The 18,013-nt window shown below is 37.8% G+C and overlaps 2 protein-coding genes across 9 annotated transcripts in view; one reads left to right on the top strand and one right to left on the bottom strand.

Moving 5' to 3' along the window:
* The window catches only part of LOC144297990 (uncharacterized), a 107,633-nt gene that overhangs the window by 52,904 nt on the left and 36,716 nt on the right, over positions 1 to 18,013 (bottom strand). For 4 of the 5 annotated variants that reach the window (XM_077872286.1, XM_077872275.1, XM_077872278.1 and 1 more), the window contains one exon: positions 10,631 to 10,864. The exons of the other annotated variant lie outside the window; for it this stretch is intronic. The gene's annotated coding sequence lies outside the window, so the exon portion shown is untranslated. Of the gene's footprint in view, positions 1 to 10,630; positions 10,865 to 18,013 lie in introns of those variants that run through there. 5 annotated transcript variants of the gene reach the window in all.
* Positions 1 to 18,013, top strand: part of MCM8 (minichromosome maintenance 8 homologous recombination repair factor) — a 42,911-nt gene that overhangs the window by 800 nt on the left and 24,098 nt on the right. For 3 of the 4 annotated variants that reach the window (XM_077872260.1, XM_077872259.1, XM_077872261.1), the window contains exons 2-10: positions 700 to 861; positions 1,153 to 1,236; positions 3,184 to 3,266; positions 3,678 to 3,827; positions 5,738 to 5,841; positions 6,613 to 6,811; positions 10,770 to 10,855; positions 17,175 to 17,326; positions 17,571 to 17,766. In XM_077872260.1, coding sequence (XP_077728386.1) covers positions 700 to 861; positions 1,153 to 1,236; positions 3,184 to 3,266; positions 3,678 to 3,827; positions 5,738 to 5,841; positions 6,613 to 6,811; positions 10,770 to 10,855; positions 17,175 to 17,326; positions 17,571 to 17,766 — 1,216 coding nt within the window. Of the gene's footprint in view, positions 1 to 4; positions 106 to 699; positions 862 to 1,152; positions 1,237 to 3,183; positions 3,267 to 3,677; positions 3,828 to 5,737; positions 5,842 to 6,612; positions 6,812 to 10,769; positions 10,856 to 17,174; positions 17,327 to 17,570; positions 17,767 to 18,013 lie in introns of all 4 variants that reach the window. The other variant, XM_077872262.1, reaches the window with a different exon arrangement.

Below are 18,013 nucleotides of genomic sequence, written 5' to 3'. Positions count from 1 at the left end.
AAAGGTATGGCATGTAGTCTTCTCAAAGTAGCGCTTCACGCGGGAGTCTGAAGACGGAGTTGGGAGCTCAGTACTGCTATCAAACAATCTGATTTTTTTTTTTTGGTAAGATTTTATTTATTCATGAGAGACAGAGAAAGAGGCAGAGAGAGAAGCAGGCTCCCCACAGGGAGCCTGATGTGGGACTCGATCCCAGGACCCTGGGATCATGCTCTGAGCCAAAGGCAGACAGACACTCAACCATTGAGCCACCCAGGTGCCTCTCTTATGTGGAATTTAAGAAACAAATGAGCAAAGTTGGGGGGGGGGGAGAGAGAGAGAGAGACAAACCGAGAAACAGACTCTTAGCTATAGAGAAAAAAAAACCCTGATAGTTACCAGAAGGAGGTGGGTGGTGAAATAGGTGATGGAAATTAAGGAGTGCACTTGTGGTGAGCCCTGGGGTTGTATGGTAGTGTTGAATCACTGAGACATACTACACTGTATGTTAACTAACTGGAATTTAAATAAAAACTTAAAGAGAGAGATGGAAATAAGTAACTGTTAAAGTAACTGGAGTGTCTGAGGCTACACTGTTGCAGGCCTGTTTGTTAATCTCATATTAGAATATGTTAATTTTGTATTTACTATGTTACTACATTCTTAACACTATTTTCACTGTAATTTTGATGAGGATTTTTTTTGGTCTTTATCTTTTAGAAAATATGAATGGAGACTATAGAGGCAGAGGATTTGGACGAGGAAGATTTCAAAGCTGGAAAAGAGGAAGAGGTGGTGGGAGCTTCACAGGACAATGGAGAGAAAAAGAACACAGATCTGATCTGAATAAAACCATGAGAAAACATACTTCTGGTAGAGGAGGTCAAAAATTGTTCAATTTTTTTTTTCCTTCATGAAGGAAACTGCCTGTCCTACAGAGAACAGTTTAACTTAGAGTCTTATATGATGTTACTCCTTAAAATAGTATTTAAACATTAAATCCAACGTTTTTACTGAAACCTCTAACTTTACCTGCAACTAGTAATACCATATCAATTTCTCATTGTTGGAAGGAGAAGCAAATTAGAAAAAATGTTCTATTTCTACTGAGCTAGTGCTTGCTTGGCAGCACATATACTATTTCTACTAATTAGTGTATTCTGTTTTCTTCAGAACAAACCTCACAGTCTTCGCTACTACAATCAACATTGGACCAGTTCATACCATATAAAGGCTGGAAGCTTTATTTCTCCGAAGGTAGAGTTAAAAGTGCAAAAAGTATTGTAAATTCTATTTTCTTAACTTGTCTTTGGATGTTACATCTCATATTATTACTATAATTCATTTGGCTTATTGATAGATACCACCTTCTTTAATTTTAATTCACTCAAACAATTAAATGTTGTTGTTTCAAGAATATTTTTAGGTTTTATATCAATTAGGAAAGCAGAAACTACATTAGGTATTTCAAAAAGGGATTTAATACGGGGAATTGAATATACAGATGGAAGTCTAAAGAGCAAAAGAGGAGCATTGAGATAAGCCCCCAGCTAATGGTAACTTCTGGAAGCAGCATCTATTCTTATGGCTGAGGGTACAAAAGGTAAGAAGTTCTGAGGTTGCTAGGACCTAGGAATTCAGAGGAACAGCTGTTGCTTCAGCTACTGAGGGGCCCCCTCAAAGTAGTACTTGGACCTCTAAAGGGTACCCTTCTAATCTGTGCTCAGATCACTGCAGTGAATGAAGCTAGTTGTTGCCGGTAACTCCAGTGGGAGGATTGCACAGTTGATGCTTATAGCTGGAGGCTGGAACTGTAGCTATTTTCTGCAGCTGGAGAGATGCTGCAAAGAATTAGAAACAAAAATAAAATCCTCCTTTCTTGCCACCTTCCAATCTTTAAAGTGGCTCCAGTTGGCAGAGCTTAAAAGAAGTCTGGAAAATGCACTGTGCAGATCTCAATTACAGCATCACAGAGCAGAAAAATAGGAGGGTGGGCTTGGAACTGAGATACCACCAACACAGGTTTGTGTAGAAACACACTTAAGGAATCTCCCCTTTTATAATCAAGAACATCAGCTAACATACACATATTTAGAGGTTTGGAGACTAGTTTTTCCTGGGTTTTTACAGTTTTTATGTTTATTATGTCTTATGAGTTATGGGTTATGTGTACACTAGGCTGTGTATTTTAAGGGCAAGGATCTTGCTCCATATGAAGCACTCAGTGTTCATTTGGTGAATGAATAAAGTGCTTTACAAATGTTTTCTGTATTGAGAGTCTGTTTCTACTATATACACAGATGTGTTTCCTAAGTGATATGTCTTTTGTTGCTTTAGAATGCCTTAGCTACCAACATGCAGTATTTCCCTGGCAGTTAGCCCAGAACACTAGAAGTGATCTTTAGACTGATCCTAAAGATGGAGTTCAGGAGATGCCTTGGGTTTAATCATCTCTACTTCGAAACTACTTCATGTTATTGTATCGCTGTGGAAGACCAATTTGAAAATGTTACAGAACTTTATAGTATAAAGGTTTTAGGACTGGAGTGAAGTAAGTAGTGGTCTGTCTCCACTGATCGCAGGATATGGCAATTTGGACTAGTAGAATTTACTTTGCAAAGACTGATTGTTGTTAGCTCTGTTTCTAAATAAGAATTTAGTTCATGTGTCTAGCTTTGGCTTTGTTATAGTTTTCATTTTTTAAGCTTTATTATGTAAGTTATTTGAACTACTAGGTCCTATTAAGTATCAGCGGTTCAGTCAAAGATTTCCAGATATTGGTGCTTTTATAGAGAGATACTTCTTATTTGCATTTAAGACTATGCAGACCTAAACTTGCTTTAGAATCTTAACTATTGGGATCCCTGGGTGGCTCAGCGGTTTGGCACCTGCCTTTGACCCCGGGGCATGATCCTGGAGTCCCAGAATCAAGTCCCATATCGGGCTCCCTTCATGGAGCCTGCTTCTCCCTCTGGTCTCTGCCTCTCTCTTTCCATGTCTCTCATGAATAAATAAATAAAAAAATCTTAAAAAAAAAAATCTTAATTATTCACTCAGTACTTATGTATATTCTTATGTAAATGTAATCAGAATGCAAAGTAGTTAAAAGTCTTCTACCATGTATGTTAAGTGTTTCTTCCGTCTCATGAAAGATATGCCTGTACACATGTGATTATTAGTGCTAATGCCATTTTGTTGGATTAGTTTACAGCAGTAGCTCTCCTTTTATTCAGAAGATTCAAGCATTTGAAAATTTTTTCACAAGGCGTATTGATTTCTATGATAAGGTAAGATTCCTATACAACAAAGCTACTAGTCTACCTTTATCTATTATCTTCTTGAACAATGTGTTTGAGATGCTATTAATCAGGAGATGCTGCAGCCAGACAGCCTTGATCCAGATCCCAGCTCTGCCACTTAGCTCAGTGTGGACTTCGGTGTATTACCTACATTCTTTGTACCTTGGTTTTCTCCTGTATCAGTTGGGCATAGTAGTATTAATACCACAAAGAGTTGTGAAGAGGCATAAATAAGTTAATATATTTTAAATAGTGTAAATATGTTTGATGTAAAGCTTATTATACCCATTGTTTTCACCATATAAACATATTCTTTTTCAAAGTATGTAATTGAATGTTTAGTTATGATAGTTGGCTCCAAAAAAGGCATCATTGTGTTCATGCCTTAATATTTTATAGGATGAAATAGAAAGAAAGGGAAGTATTTTGGTGGATTTTAAAGAACTAACAGAAGACAATGAAATGGCTGACTTGGTACCAAATATAGCAAATGAGTTAAGGGATACACCTGAGAAAACCTTGGCTTGCATGGGTCTGGCAATACATCAGGTAAATATTTATTTTGTGCAGACTTCTGTCAAAATTTTAAAGGAAGATTTTGCAGTAACAATATCTTCTCTAAAAGATACTTAGTTTTTAACCAACAGATGTTGGCTAGGACTGAAAGCTTACAATCTTGTCTTAATAGATACCATTTATTTTATGTAGAATAGCTTATCTAAATATAGCATTTATTTTAATTTATTTGAATTAGTTTAGTCTATTGAAGATAATACAGAAATTAAAGAGTTCCTTAGAAACAATTTCAGGGAAGATAAGACTAGGATCATATTATCTGTTGCAAACTTAGAAAGCAACTCAGATTTAGGTTCTGTGGCATGAGGCCAGTCACTTACACTTCCTGAGTGTCCCTATATATAAACTGAAAATAACAATATGTGCTGTGTCTGCCTGAGTTTTTCTCAGGATCAATTGACACAATATATGTAAAAGTATTATTTAGGCTGGCAAAGAGATAAATGCTTCAAGGAAAAGACTAGTAAATCTCAGAACAAGCACAGATAAAATACTGGCTGCATTCAGAGATAAAGAGTTATTGGGGAGAAATGGAGAGAGCTTAGAGGACTTTGTAGAGATGGTAGAGTTATTATGGGTCTTAAAGGGGGTACTGAGAACTGCACATAGAGCAGAGGAGGTAATGGTAGCCAGGAGCAGGAATAATTCATTACAAAGATGTGTCCACTGCTGGTACCTGAGACTGGAAACCTTGGTGTTGTCTTCAGTCTCCTCTCACTCATTAGTTCTCTGTATCCAAGTCACCACATGCTTGCATTTCTATTTCTGAAACATCTCTTAAATCTATTTCTTTTCCACCTTTACTGCCTCAGTCTTAAACCTTCATTATCTTTCCTAAACTATTGCTATACCTGATAAAACATGATCTGTCTTTGGAAACTGTAGTTACTTTTCTACCGAGTGAAATCTAAATCCTTTTTGTGGTGTTATAGGCTTCAATGATCTGATTCAACTTCCTCCCCACTTCCACTCACTACCCTTCAGCTTAGCTGAGCTCTCCTCAGGAGTCTTTCAATTGTCTGATCTCTTGCACATGCTATCCCTTAACCGTGGAATGCCCCTTGCATTGCATATCCAAATTTGGGGGGCCTGACACTATTGTCTCACCAGGAAACCTTTCTCATGACCTTTTTTTCAAAACTTGCATAGTATTTTGTCTCTAAATCTTTGTGGTCTTTATAGCAATTATAGCTGTATATGTACATCTCGTTTTCACTTTTAAGATTGTCAGCATACTGCTTTATATACAAGACGTTATTAACTATTTAATATCAAATGCCAAGGGAGTGCGTATTGGATATTTCAGAAGTTATCTCTATTTTCTCTACCTTAATAAATCACTGAATATGGAGAAGTAGAAAATATGTTATCACCAGAGCCTGTCCAAAAGTAATAGCTTTGAGGACTATTGCAAGGACTTTTACTATTAAGCTTAGTTTGAACATAAAGTAGTAGACAGGAATGCTGGAGTTTTCCATTCCAGACACAACAAAACCCCAGGTAAAACAATCCACTATAAGTAGTCACAATTAAATATCAGAGTTTTATTTATTTATTTTTTTTATTTATTTATGATAGTCACAGAGAGAGAGAGAGAGAGAGGCAGAAACATAGGCAGAGGGAGAAGCAGGCTCCATGCACCGGGAGCCTGACGTGGGATTCGATCCCGGGTCTCCAGGATCGCGCCCTGGGCCAAAGGCAGGCGCCAAACCGCTGCGCCACCCAGGGATCCCCAAATATCAGAGTTTTAAAGGGCTATTACAGTTTTGTTAATATTCTGCTCTGAACTGTTTATATTCATAAACTTCATATTTTCTAAAAAAGAGTTTTGCTTCAAGAGGGTATTTTGTTCCAACTTTTGAGTAAATACCTGTTTTGTTTAGGTATTAACTAGGGACCTTGAAAGGCATGCAGCTGAATTACAAGCCCAAGAAGGATTTTCTAGGGATGGGGAAACAATGGTAAATGTGCCACACATTCATGCCAGGTGAGGATTTGCTGTTATTAAGGTATTATTTAGAATCTGGCATTTAAGACTGTTTAAGAAGGAGAACCTCATTTTATAAAACCAAAGAAATCAGTAAAAAGGGTACGAGTTCTTTGCCATCTATTGGTTATCACACCTAAGTGAACCCACTGAGAATTCTTCAAAGAAATCATGACAAAAATAAACTTTTCCTGCCTAAAATGAGATGATTTCCTAACCTTCACATTTTGGTAAAGATTGATTATGGGTGTGTCCTTATCAAGTCCCTGCTATTTGAAAAGTAATACATTAAGTGCTTGATTATATTTTGTTAAAATTTTGAGGTTTCTACTAGACACAGAACAAATGGAATTTTGTTTTTCTTTAATTCATCTTTAAGATTTTAAATTCTCATTAGAAGAAATGAATAAGGTAATCATCAGGGTTTTGTTTTTCTTTTCTAGAATTTATAGAAGACATTGTGTAACGGTTCTTGAAAAAGAAATTAGAAACTGGAAGTCATTTTTTTGTTGCCAAAATTTTCCTGTTGGCATTTTTTTTCCCCTTTTTTCCCCATCAGAGAACAGCCAGTGAGACAAGAAGAAAAGGGGAGATTTAGCATTTTTTAATTTTTAAGGATGATTTAATTCTTGTGAAATTTCTGATATATAGGGATGATATGGTTGGAGAACTCCAGTTGCTCCTAAAAGGAAGTTGTGAAAATATAGATAATGTTCACTGTTGGTTCATTTGTAAATTCAATGATAAATACATTCTTGTTTTTGCTTTTAGGGTGTATAACTATGAGCCGTTGACACACCTCAAGAATGTCCGGGCAAATTACTACGGAAAATACATTGCTCTGAGAGGGACAGTGGTTCGTGTCAGTAATATAAAGCCTCTTTGCACCAAGATGGCTTTTCTTTGTGCTGCATGTGGAGAAGTTCAGAGTTTTTCTCTTCCAGATGGAAAATATAATCTTCCCACAAAGGTAAGCTATTCTTTAACTGAATTATCTTGGCAAAGAAGGCAGATCATTTTACAGAAAACATTTCCCAGTGTTTCTGTACACGGAGCTAATTTTTATTTTTAATTTTCAATTTTTAAATTATGAAGTACTTTAGGGAGGAGATCCCTGGTGGCTCAGTGGTTTAGCGCCTGCCTTTGGTCCAGGGCGCGATCCTGGAGTCCTGGGATTGAGTCCTGTGTCGGGCTCCCAGCATGGAGCCTGTTTCTCCCTCTGCCTGTGTCTCTGCCTCTCTCTCTTTCTCTCTGTGTCTATCATGAATAAATAAATAAAATCTTTTTTTTTTTTTAATAAATAAAATCTTTAAAAAAAAAAAAGAAATAATTTAGGGTATAGAAAAATAGGTAAAATATTTCTCCAGTCACCACCCAGAATGTACATTTTGCCAGTTCCAGATATATATATATTTTTAAAGATTTTATTTATTTATTAATGAGAGACACAGAGAGATGCAGAGAGAGGCAGAGACACAGGCAGAGGGAGAAGCAGGCTCCATGCAGGGAGCCCAACGCGGGACTCAATCCCAAGTCTCCAGGATCAGGCCCCTGGGCCAAAGGCGGCGCTAAACCGCTGATCTACCTGGGCTGCCCCCCAGATATATTTTTAAAGATATAAAGCATAATGATATAAAGATATAAACCGATATTAGTATCTCCTTTGTACCCCCTTGCTTGTACCATTCCCAGAGATCATTATCCTGAAGTGAATGTGTATTCTTTCCATTCATATTTTTATATTTAGACTTAATAGGTATACACGTTGTTTCCTTTACTCTGCTGCTTGAAAGTGATGTGTTCCTTTTTTCTTTTTTTTTTTTAGACTATTATAGATTTTTTTTTTAAATATTCTATTTATTTATTCATGAGAGATAGAGAGAGTCAGAAACATAGGCAGAGGGAGAAGCAGGCTTCATGCAGGGAGTCTGATGTGGGACTTGATCCCAGGACCGCAGGATCATGCCATGAGCCAAAGGTAGATGCTCAACCACTGAGCCACCCAGGCATCCCAAGATTATTATAGATCTTAAAGCCATAGAAAAGTGGAGAGAATATCTGTATATGCACCATTATGAGTTGACAAGTACTAATATTTTGTGATTTTAGCTTATTTTTTATTTTTTTAAAGATTTTATTCATTCATGATTGACACAGAGAGAAAGAGGCAGAGACACAGGCAGAGGGAGAAGCACGCTCCATGCAGGGTGCTTGATGTGGGACTCGATCCCAGACTTCAGGACCACGCCCTGGGCCGAAGGCAGGCGCTAAATTGCTGAGCCACCTAGGGATCGCCATTAACTTAATTTTTTAAACATAAAATATTATCAAAGTTGAACTCTCTCTGTTGCCCTCCCCAGTTCCACGCACTTTTTTGTTGTGCTGTTACATAAATAGTATGCTGAATGTAACACTCTGCCAACTCTTTTTTCACTTGGTTGTTTTAGACTACCTATTTCAATACATACCTGATTCTTTCATCTTTACCATTGTGGAGTATTCCATTGAATGAATAGCTACTATTATCCATTCTCCTAGTGGACATTTGTGTTATTTTCAGTATTTTACAGTTATGTGATGCTGCAGAGAACATTCTTGTACATTCCTCCTTAGCAGAGGAATTTCTCAGTTGTGGGATATAACATTGTTAACTATTAGATGTTGCCAAATGACTTTCCAGAGTGTTGGTCCCAGCTTACCCCTCTGTTGGTAGTGTTAAATAATTGCCATTTCCCTGTATTCTCATTAACACTTGGTATTGTTAGACTTCTAAAATTTTGCCATTCTGATGGGTGTAAATGGCATTTCATTTTTAATATGAATTTCTGTTGCAGTTGAACATCTTTTCACATCTTTTTGGCCATCCAGTTTCCTTCTTTATTGAACTTTCTGTTTAAATCTTCTGCTTATTTTCCTGTTTATACTATTGATAGGAATTCTTTATGAATTCTAGGTACTAATCATTGATTATGTATATTACAGATATGTTCTCCCAGTAGTTGCTTTATCTCTTTGTGGTATATTTTTTGTTCTACAGTTTTACATTTTGACAGATTAAATTGATCATTTTTTTCCCCTTATGACCTTTATGTTTTATGCCCTGCCTAAAAAGCCTTCTTCATTTGAGCGTTATAAACATATCTCTTACATTTTCTTTTAATACTTTTAAGTTTCGTTTTTATACTTGGATTTTTGCCCATCAGGAATTTAATCTTGGGAATGGCATAACACTAAGGACCTAATTTTGCTCTTTGAAGTGAAAGCCATTTGGCACCATTTATTAATTAAGTCCTCTATTATCAGTCCTACTGATGTGTATTGTTTCTTCTATGGTGCACTGTCCTATGGACATGTGAGTCCATTTCATTTTGCTGGTCCTGTACAATCCTATTTATATTGATCTCATTAAAGTTTTTGATAAGGCAGGGAGACTACCATATCTATTCTTCTTTTTTGGAATTGTGTTTACTATCCTTGGATTTTAATAAATTTTTACATTTATTACATTTTTACACTAATTGAAATTTGTAAGGTTTCCTTCTCTTCTAGGAAGAACAGGATGTGTGAGATTTGGCTATTGATTCTGAATAATCAGTGGTGTTGGTCAATGAGTGTCATCTACTCTTTGGGCTTAAGGTTCAGGCTTTGTCTTTAGTTCAGAGGCTAGAATTTCAATCCTGATTTATTGGATATTTTCTGTAAACTATATTTGGTCAAAGTATTCCCATGCTCTCCAATGTAGTGGGTAGTAATGCTGACTCGCAGGATGAGCATTAGTGTGAAATGTTCTGCATGTGTCTGAACTTGCATGAATTGAAGTGACAAGAAAGATGTTTGTTCAGGAGATCCATATTTTAGTCACTATTTTTGTTACTATATAACAAATCACCCTAAAACTTAGTGGCTCAAAATAACAGCAGTCATCTAATTCTTTCTCAAGACTTCTGTTAGTCCAAAGTTTGGAAGAATTGCTTGGCTGGGTAGTTACCCATTTAGATCTCTTAAGGAATTGTAGTCAAATAGCAGATAGAGCTGAACAGCAAGAGGCTGGAGTGGCTGGGGGCTGGCTGGGCATCTCTCCTCCATGTGTCTTTCTTGCCTGGTTTTGGTTTCTTGTACATGGTATGGCAGCTAAGGGTACTCAATCTGCTCACATGGCTGCTGATAGCTTCAAGAGACAGGTCCAGCTCTCAGGAAAAAATGGCTGCCTCTTTTGAGCTAGCTTCAGAAAACAGGTGGCATCACTTCTATTGGTTACAAAATAAGTCATAAGCCTGTCCAGATTCCAGGAGAGGGAAATCAGACTCCATCTTTTGATGGGGGAGTGGGAGGGTTCTAGAAAGGCTCATGGAAAAATACTGTTGCAGCCATATTTGGAAAATACAGTTGGCCACAGTCTCTGAATTTACAAATGCATCTTGAGGTCCAAATAGCGGATAAGTGATTTTTAAAAACTTAAACACATTTACATTTTGAGGACTGTCTCTGTGGACTGTCTCACAGTGCAAAGGCAAGTGAGATAGGGGAGCTCGGGATCAAAGAAGACCCAGGAAGACTTTAGAAAAGGGGAGGATTGGTGCTGGATATTGTGAATGCGAGAGGGCATTCAAGATTCAAGGATCAGGAGACTGAATGTGCACAAAGGAAGGAATATGTGCTCAGTGTGAGAGGCTTGTGAGGAGCCTTGCACACCCACAGTAAAAGGAATAAGAGCAGTAATCAAGAGGGACTAGCTGGAAAAGTGCCTCAAAAGCTTGTAATATAGAATCAATGTAGAAGAAAGTAGTCATTATGCTCACACTGCATTTTATTATAACACCATTCTGTGACCAAGTAAAAGTAGTATTAAATGAAGCATTTTAACTTGCATTTTCCTTAGATGTGATTGTAGTTTATCAAAATGTGGATGTGAATTAATCTTCTTGCAGTGTCCTGTGCCCACATGTCGAGGGAGGTCATTCACTGCTCTCCGTAACTCTCCTCTCACGGTTACGATGGACTGGCAGTCAATCAAGTAAGCAGACTATAAATAAAACACAGGTTTTAGATCTCACGTTATAGATTTACTAGGCAGTAAATCTATAATATTCATATATTATATTGGGAGTCTTATCTGTAGACAATGGTAAAGTATATAGTAAAAGATTTATTTGTTTGAGAGTTTATATATTGAAATGATTAATTGTCTTTATTTGAAATGTGTTCTATATCAGATTGCAGAAAGGATTTTAATTATAAGTATCCTGTCCTTTTTCTACTGAGGAATAGTTTATTTCTCATGTGATTCATTGAACTGGATGTAGACCAACAAAGCTGTATGATTTTCTTTCCATGAGCTGTGATAGAAATGTTGTCAGAAGTGTTAAAACAAAGAATGCCTTAGAAATAGATATGTTTCATTTTATATTCTCACTATCTATGAGGCATTTTACTATGGGGTTTTTTTTAAGCTGTTTTTTGTAGGTCATATGGTTTTGTGTGTGTGTGTGTGTGTGTATGTGTGTGTGTATGGTATTTTTAACCCAACAAATTACTGTGTTTTATCTGACCATCGTCCCGTAACTCATCCCTGAATATAAAATAATGGGTGGTTTGAAGTCAGAGTGCTACCCAAGAAACCTGGCTAAGACAGCAGAAGGTATTTAAAAAACCAAGAACCTAGAGAAACAGTGAGATGGATTGCTACCAAGCCCTGTCCTAGCTTTACCTCCTTCTGTTCTGCGAAAACTAAGACTGACATATATAATAAATGTACAATATGCTGAGATCTTCACAAACTCCATTTTATAAAATAAATGTTTGAGACTTTTACATTTTATTTAAAAAATTTTTAACTCCGACGTAGATAACCTACAATATTATGTTTATATATATATATAATATAGTGGTTGCTTAGTGCCCATCACAATAAGTATACTCTTAATCCCGTTCATCTGTTTCATCCATCTCTCACCCACCTCCCCTCTGGTAATCAACAGTTCTCAATAGTTAAGAGTCTCTTTCTTAGTTTGTTTCTCTTTTTCCTCCTTGGTTCATCTTTGTTTCTTAAATTTCACATATGAGTAAAATATGGTATTTGTCTTTTTCTAATTGGCTTATCCCACTTAGCATTGTACCATATAGCTCCATCCATGTTGTTTCAAATGGCAAGATGTCATTCTTTTTTATGGCTATGTTAAAGACTCTTGAGCATGGTCTTGTGCTCTTTTAGTTCACAACAGTGTGCAAAGAAAGTGTAGGAGTTTCACCTCTGAAGAGAGTGATGAGGGCCTCTCAGGAGCTGCAAGGTTCACAATAGGGTAAGTTCACAGAAGGTCCAGGGTAATTCACTTAATTATACAAAATCTCTCTGCTTTTTTGGTAAAAATAGCGGACAAGAAAATAGGCTCAAATATTTTAGTTGGATTTGAATGATGATCTCTTGATATTAGATCAGACTTAGAAAGGGAGACCATTTAGGGGAGGCTGAGAGTGGCTCAGGCATTTAAGTGTCTGACTCTTGGTTTTGGCTCAGATCATGATCTCAGGGTCATGAGAATGAGCCTAAACTTAGGCTCCATAACCAGGAGGGGAGTCTGCTTGAGATTCTCTCTCTCTCTCCCCACCCCGTGACCCCTCCCCAGCCTCTAAAATAATAAACAAATCTTAAAAAAAGGAGAGGGGAGGCCATTTAAATCCTTTTCTTGAATCTTTAAAAGTAAGATATTGCTAAAGTTCATTTTGAATGAGTTATAGTAAAACTTTGTTAGTACAATATTATCTTACATTATTGTTTTATTCTACCAATGTGTAGATATATAAAATGACTATCTGCCCTAAGTGAAAGATCTTTGGGCTTAGATTGGAATGTTCATAAAGAATTTAATTATTTTTTCTCAGCTAGTGCTTTGAATAACTTGAATGCATCAAGGTGAAAGCCTTACAATGTATATCAAAGGCCTTGCAGTTGAAGCAGTCCCAGTTTTAGGGGTTTACTTGATGAAAACAGTCACAATATGTGAAGAAATAGCTTGCTGAAAGTATGTTTTCACTGTGTGTGTGTGTGTGTGTGTGTGTGTGTGTGTGTGTGTGTTTTAATGGGGAACAGCCTAAACATCTGAAGAAAATATTGTAAGTAGGATGGTACAACGGATTATTGTGTAGCCACTAAATATGATGGTGCAGGAGAATATTTTGAAATGACATAAAAAAACCATGTACAGTGTTTCTAGTGACAAAACTGGCAAGAAATACATGTTAAGAATATACTCTCTAGGAAGTGAGATTGGAGTTGTTTTCTTCTTTCTGTTAATCTGTTTTAATAAGAAAAGTATTAATATCTAATTTCTTAAAGCAAGACATCCTTAGCATGTTGTGTCATTCTGAGGCTTCTCATTGCAGTCTGGCAGTGTTTTGAGTGTGCACGGAGGGTGAAGGTGGAGGGTTGGTGGTGGTGAAGAAGGAGCAGGGTTTGAAGTAGTGCAGGTTAGGTGGATACCTGGCTGTGACCTCAGAGGAATTGAGAGGCTTACCTAGATGTATAATGAATGTATTCCAAAGTTATTATTTTAACATTCAGTGATTTTTACTTACATTCTTTTTTTTTTTTTTTTTTACTTACATTCATTATTTAAAGAAGTTTTAAAGACTTCAAGGGAAGATGGCAGAGTAGGAGGATCCTAAGCTTACTTGGTCCCACAGATATAAGTAGGTAATACCCACATCAGTGTAAATAACCCCAAAAGCAACCTGAAGACTGGTGCAACAGATTCCACAGCTAAATACAGAGAAGAGGCCACATCCAAGAGGGTAGGAAGGTGGAGATGTGGTTAGGAGCCAAACGGATCCACGCGACTGTGAGAGGGAGAGACTTAGCAGTTGTGGGGAGGGGAGAGAAGCAAACCTCCACAGCAGGCACCCCAGGCACCGGGAACCTGCATGGGGAAGGTGACGACCCATAACATTTGGCTTTGAAACCAAAGGGGCCTAATTTTGTGAGTTCTTCCAGCCTGAAACTTGAAAAAATCAGTGGCTCAGCTCTAGGAGAGTTGGTGGTGAGAGAAAACGGAGTCCCTGCCCTTAAAGGGAGAGCACAACAAACAGCTCTGCTAAGATACAGTATAGAAGCAGCAGTTTGAAAAATGCCTAGGGTTTACATGAGGGAAATTTGTTGGCTAATCTCAGAGCATGTACTAGACTGGAGGGGCAGGGCTTTTTCAGAGACTTCTCCAAAACAAAAGAGCTGATTGGTGCTGTCTCCCCTCCGTGGACCCCCAGCCTAGTTAAAGGGACGCCTGTGGGAACCAGGACAGTAAAATACTCTCCACTTCCACTTAGCTTGCTAATGGACACCACACCCCTGTACTTTTCTGTACAGTAGTTTTCCCAGCAGCTACAACTCCCCTCCTACAGCCAGCTGGTGTGGACCTTGCTGGTACTGTGCACATTGCCCCTACGTTCTCCTGCAGGAGTCCATCCAAAGTGGCACCACAAGCATGGCAGTGAGCAAGCAGCCCTGACAGAGGTCAGCAGCACTCCAAAGTGACTTCTACTCTGGGGAGAGGGGAAGATAACCACTCAGCCAATCCAGCTGTCTCTCTGCAGTGGGCTGGGGACAGACATCTGGTCTGACTGTAGGCCCTGTCCACCAACAGAAACTTCTCAGGGTATAATACAGGGAGGGCACCCTGTAGTTTGGTGCTCCTGCAGTTCTGGCAAACACCTGGCGAACTTCCCTCAAGCCTAGGGCAGCCCACACTGGCCCACTAACAACATAGGGACCAAACACTGCCCACAACAGGCAAAGGGAACCATTAGAGACGACTAGACTGAAGACAGACATGTCTTAGCCACAGTAGTAGGGCACATGCAACACACATACGAGACACCTCTGAAGCGCCAAGGTCTTAAGAATAGGAGACATTGCACTGCAAGGCACTATAGGACCTTCATAAGGCTACTGCTTTCAAGAGAAGGAGACATGGCTGACTTTCCTAACACAGAAACAGACATGGAGTGTTCGTCAAATGAGACAGGAGTATGTCCCAAGTGAAAGAACAAAAAGGACAAAATCACAGCAGGAGACCTAAATGAAATGGAGATAAGTAATATGCCTGATAGAGAGTTTAAAGTAATAGTTATAAAGGTACTAGATAAACTAGGGTGAATAAATCGAAGACTCGAAGAACAGGTCAGAGATCTGGAGGACAGAGTAAAGAAAAGCCCGCTTTTACTTTTTCCCCTTCTACCACTAGATTTCTTTCAGCCAAGATGTGAATTTTACATTGTCAAGGTTTATTTCTCTTTTCCAGTTATAACTGTCTTCCTTGTTTAATTTATAGGTCATATGTAACAAAAACAAGAGCATTTATAATTTTATCTTTGTTCCACAAAGTAACAAAGAAAGTGATCAGATGCTTAGAAAAGGAAATGTAATTTATGTTACCATGTTGTTTTGTTTTCTGTCCCTTAACAGAAATGATCCAAGTCTCAAAATCAAAATGAATTCTCTTCTACTCCCTTGAATTCTCCCGTTTTATATGCTTCGTATTTGGACTACAGCTTTGTTGTTTAGTGCTTTTCCTACTTTTTGAAATCCTTCTATAGTGTTCTGAATAGTGAGAGTACATCTAAACGTGTCTTCATCCTGTGTGACAGTGATCAGTCCTTTTCTTCTGGTGTTGTCTTGGACTCCCGAATATCTCTTTTCTCTCTTTGAGCTTCCAATCACATACATCCGTTGGACTGTTCATTCGTCTTTTAACTTGTTTTCACCCTTTACTTTCTGTGTGCTTTTTGTGTGTTTGTTTCCCTCCTATAAATATTTGATTTATATATATATGTATATATATATTTAATTTTCCCGATCTCACAGTTTTCTAGTAGTTCCCTTTTTATAGCCGCTTATTCTTGTTTTTATGATGGTAAAGTTTTCTCAAAAACTCTTCAGCAGGTTTTGTTTTTAATGCCCTTCTCTTTCCTGAATTAATGCCATTTCATCCTGAAATATCTGATGAACACTGAGAAATTATCTGGACTCCTTTGATAGGTTTCCGTTGCTATTTTATAAGTAGGAGTTTTTCCTCATGAGGCCTCTCTCCCTCTTTTGATGATCAGATTTTGCTATATGAATATGTTTTTTTTTTAATTTTTATTTTTTTATTTTATTATTTTATTTTATTTTTTTAAAGATTTTATTTATTTATTCATAGAGACAGAGAGAGAGAGAGAGGCAGAGACACAGGCAGAGGGAGGAGCAGGCACCATACAGAGAGCCTGATGTGGGACTCGATCCAGGGTCTCCAGGATCACGCCCTGGGCTACAGGCGGCCCTAAACCGCTGCGCCACCGGGGCTGCCCTATGAATATGTTTTTGAATTGGAGTTGAACTTCTCAGATGCCAGAATGAGGAGACTTTTATTCTGGAGCTCTGATGCCTTCATTAGATGCTGTAGCTCCCCTCACACAGTGGATGGATCCATTTCTCTAGAACAGTGTTCTGGTTTTTGTTAAACAGTAGAGCGTGGTTTGGTGGAATGCCCTCTTTCTTCACCTACCCACCTATCCACCTACCTACCAAAAAGTTGAACGCTATTCTGTGACTTATCTTTCAGTTGATTATCCTGTTTCCTTTTAGCCATCCACCGAAATGAGGAAAAGTTTCACCTGTGTAAGAAACCAAGCATCCCTACTCTGCATTCCTACCAACTCCAACCTAGAAGGCTCTCAAGGGCTCTGCTGAAAATACTGGCCCCCACTTCTCTTAGATCCTTGTAACTTTTTCCTGTGTGTATTTTGAATTTCATTTTGTTCTATCCATCAGTATTTTTCCACTTCCTGTTTTCTGAACTTTTAAGAGCTTGTGTTTATTGATAACACCTCTGCACACCCTATAACCTGTCTTATTTAGTGGCTACCATTTTGGCGGACATTTTGGAGAGAGGGTAGGCAAATGTACATGCTCATCCTGCCATTCTTTTTTTTTTTTTTTTAATTTTTTTTTTTTTTTATTTATTTATGATAGTCACAGAGAGAGAGAGAGGCAGAGACACAGGCAGAGGGAGAAGCAGGCTCCATGCACCGGGAGCCTGACGTGGGATTCGATCCTGGGTCTCCAGGATCGCGCCCTGGGCCAAAGGCAGGCGCCAAACCACTGCGCCACCCAGGGATCCCAATTTCTCATCCTGCCATTCTTAATTGGAAACTACTGAAGTAATATTAGATATACCATTGAAATTTTTTTTTAACTAATCTGCCTTTTAGCTCTGTATCTTGTGGGTCCTGAATAGTTGACATGTTGAAGAAATAACTTAAAGTCAGTATATGTACTGACTGAAAATTTTTTAACATTTTAGAATCCAGGAGCTAATGTCTGATGATCAGCGAGAAGCAGGTCGGATTCCACGAACGATAGAGTGTGAACTTGTTCATGATCTTGTGGATAGCTGTGTCCCAGGAGACACAGTGACTATTACTGGAGTTGTGAAAGTCTCAAATGCTGAAGAAGGTATTGTATAATTCTTTTCTTATTTTGATTGTTTCTCAATAATTTGTCAGGATTCATCTTTTTTCAAAGTACTTTTGAATTTCCACAGATACAGGGAATTCCTTGTTTCTTACATAGGTGAAACTTTTCCTTTAAAATACAAGTTTATATGTATTTTACTGTGCCTTTCTTTTTCATGGTATTTGAGTCTTTGTAGGGAAAATGAAAATACCAATTATTATATTTCATACCTTGAAATTTACAGGTTCTCGAAATAAGAATGACAAATGCATGTTCCTTTTGTACATTGAAGCAAATTCTGTTAGTAATAGCAAAGGACAAAAAACAAAGACCTCTGAGGATGGGTGTAAGCATGGAGCATTGATGGAATTCTCACTTAAAGACCTTTATGCTATCCAAGAGATTCAAGCTGAAGAAAACCTGTTTAAACTCATTGTCAAGTATGTATGAGGTTATCTGAAGTTTTATTATGTATAAATAATAAATACTTGTGCTCTTGGCTACAAGTAACAAAAAATTAGTCAAAATGATTGCAAATTACAGTTCGCAGGTCAAATCCAGCTAACTGCCCATTTGTATATGCCCATAAGCTAAAAATGGTTTTTACATTTTTTTAATGGCTGAAAAAAAAGAATATTTCATGACACATAAAATTATATAAAATTGAAATTTCACTTCCTGTAAATA

The sequence above is a fragment of the Canis aureus genome, chromosome 26 (assembly GCF_053574225.1).
Source record: "Canis aureus isolate CA01 chromosome 26, VMU_Caureus_v.1.0, whole genome shotgun sequence".
Classification (NCBI taxonomy): Eukaryota; Metazoa; Chordata; class Mammalia; order Carnivora; family Canidae; genus Canis; species Canis aureus.
This window is presented reverse-complemented; position numbering and strand designations above follow the sequence as displayed.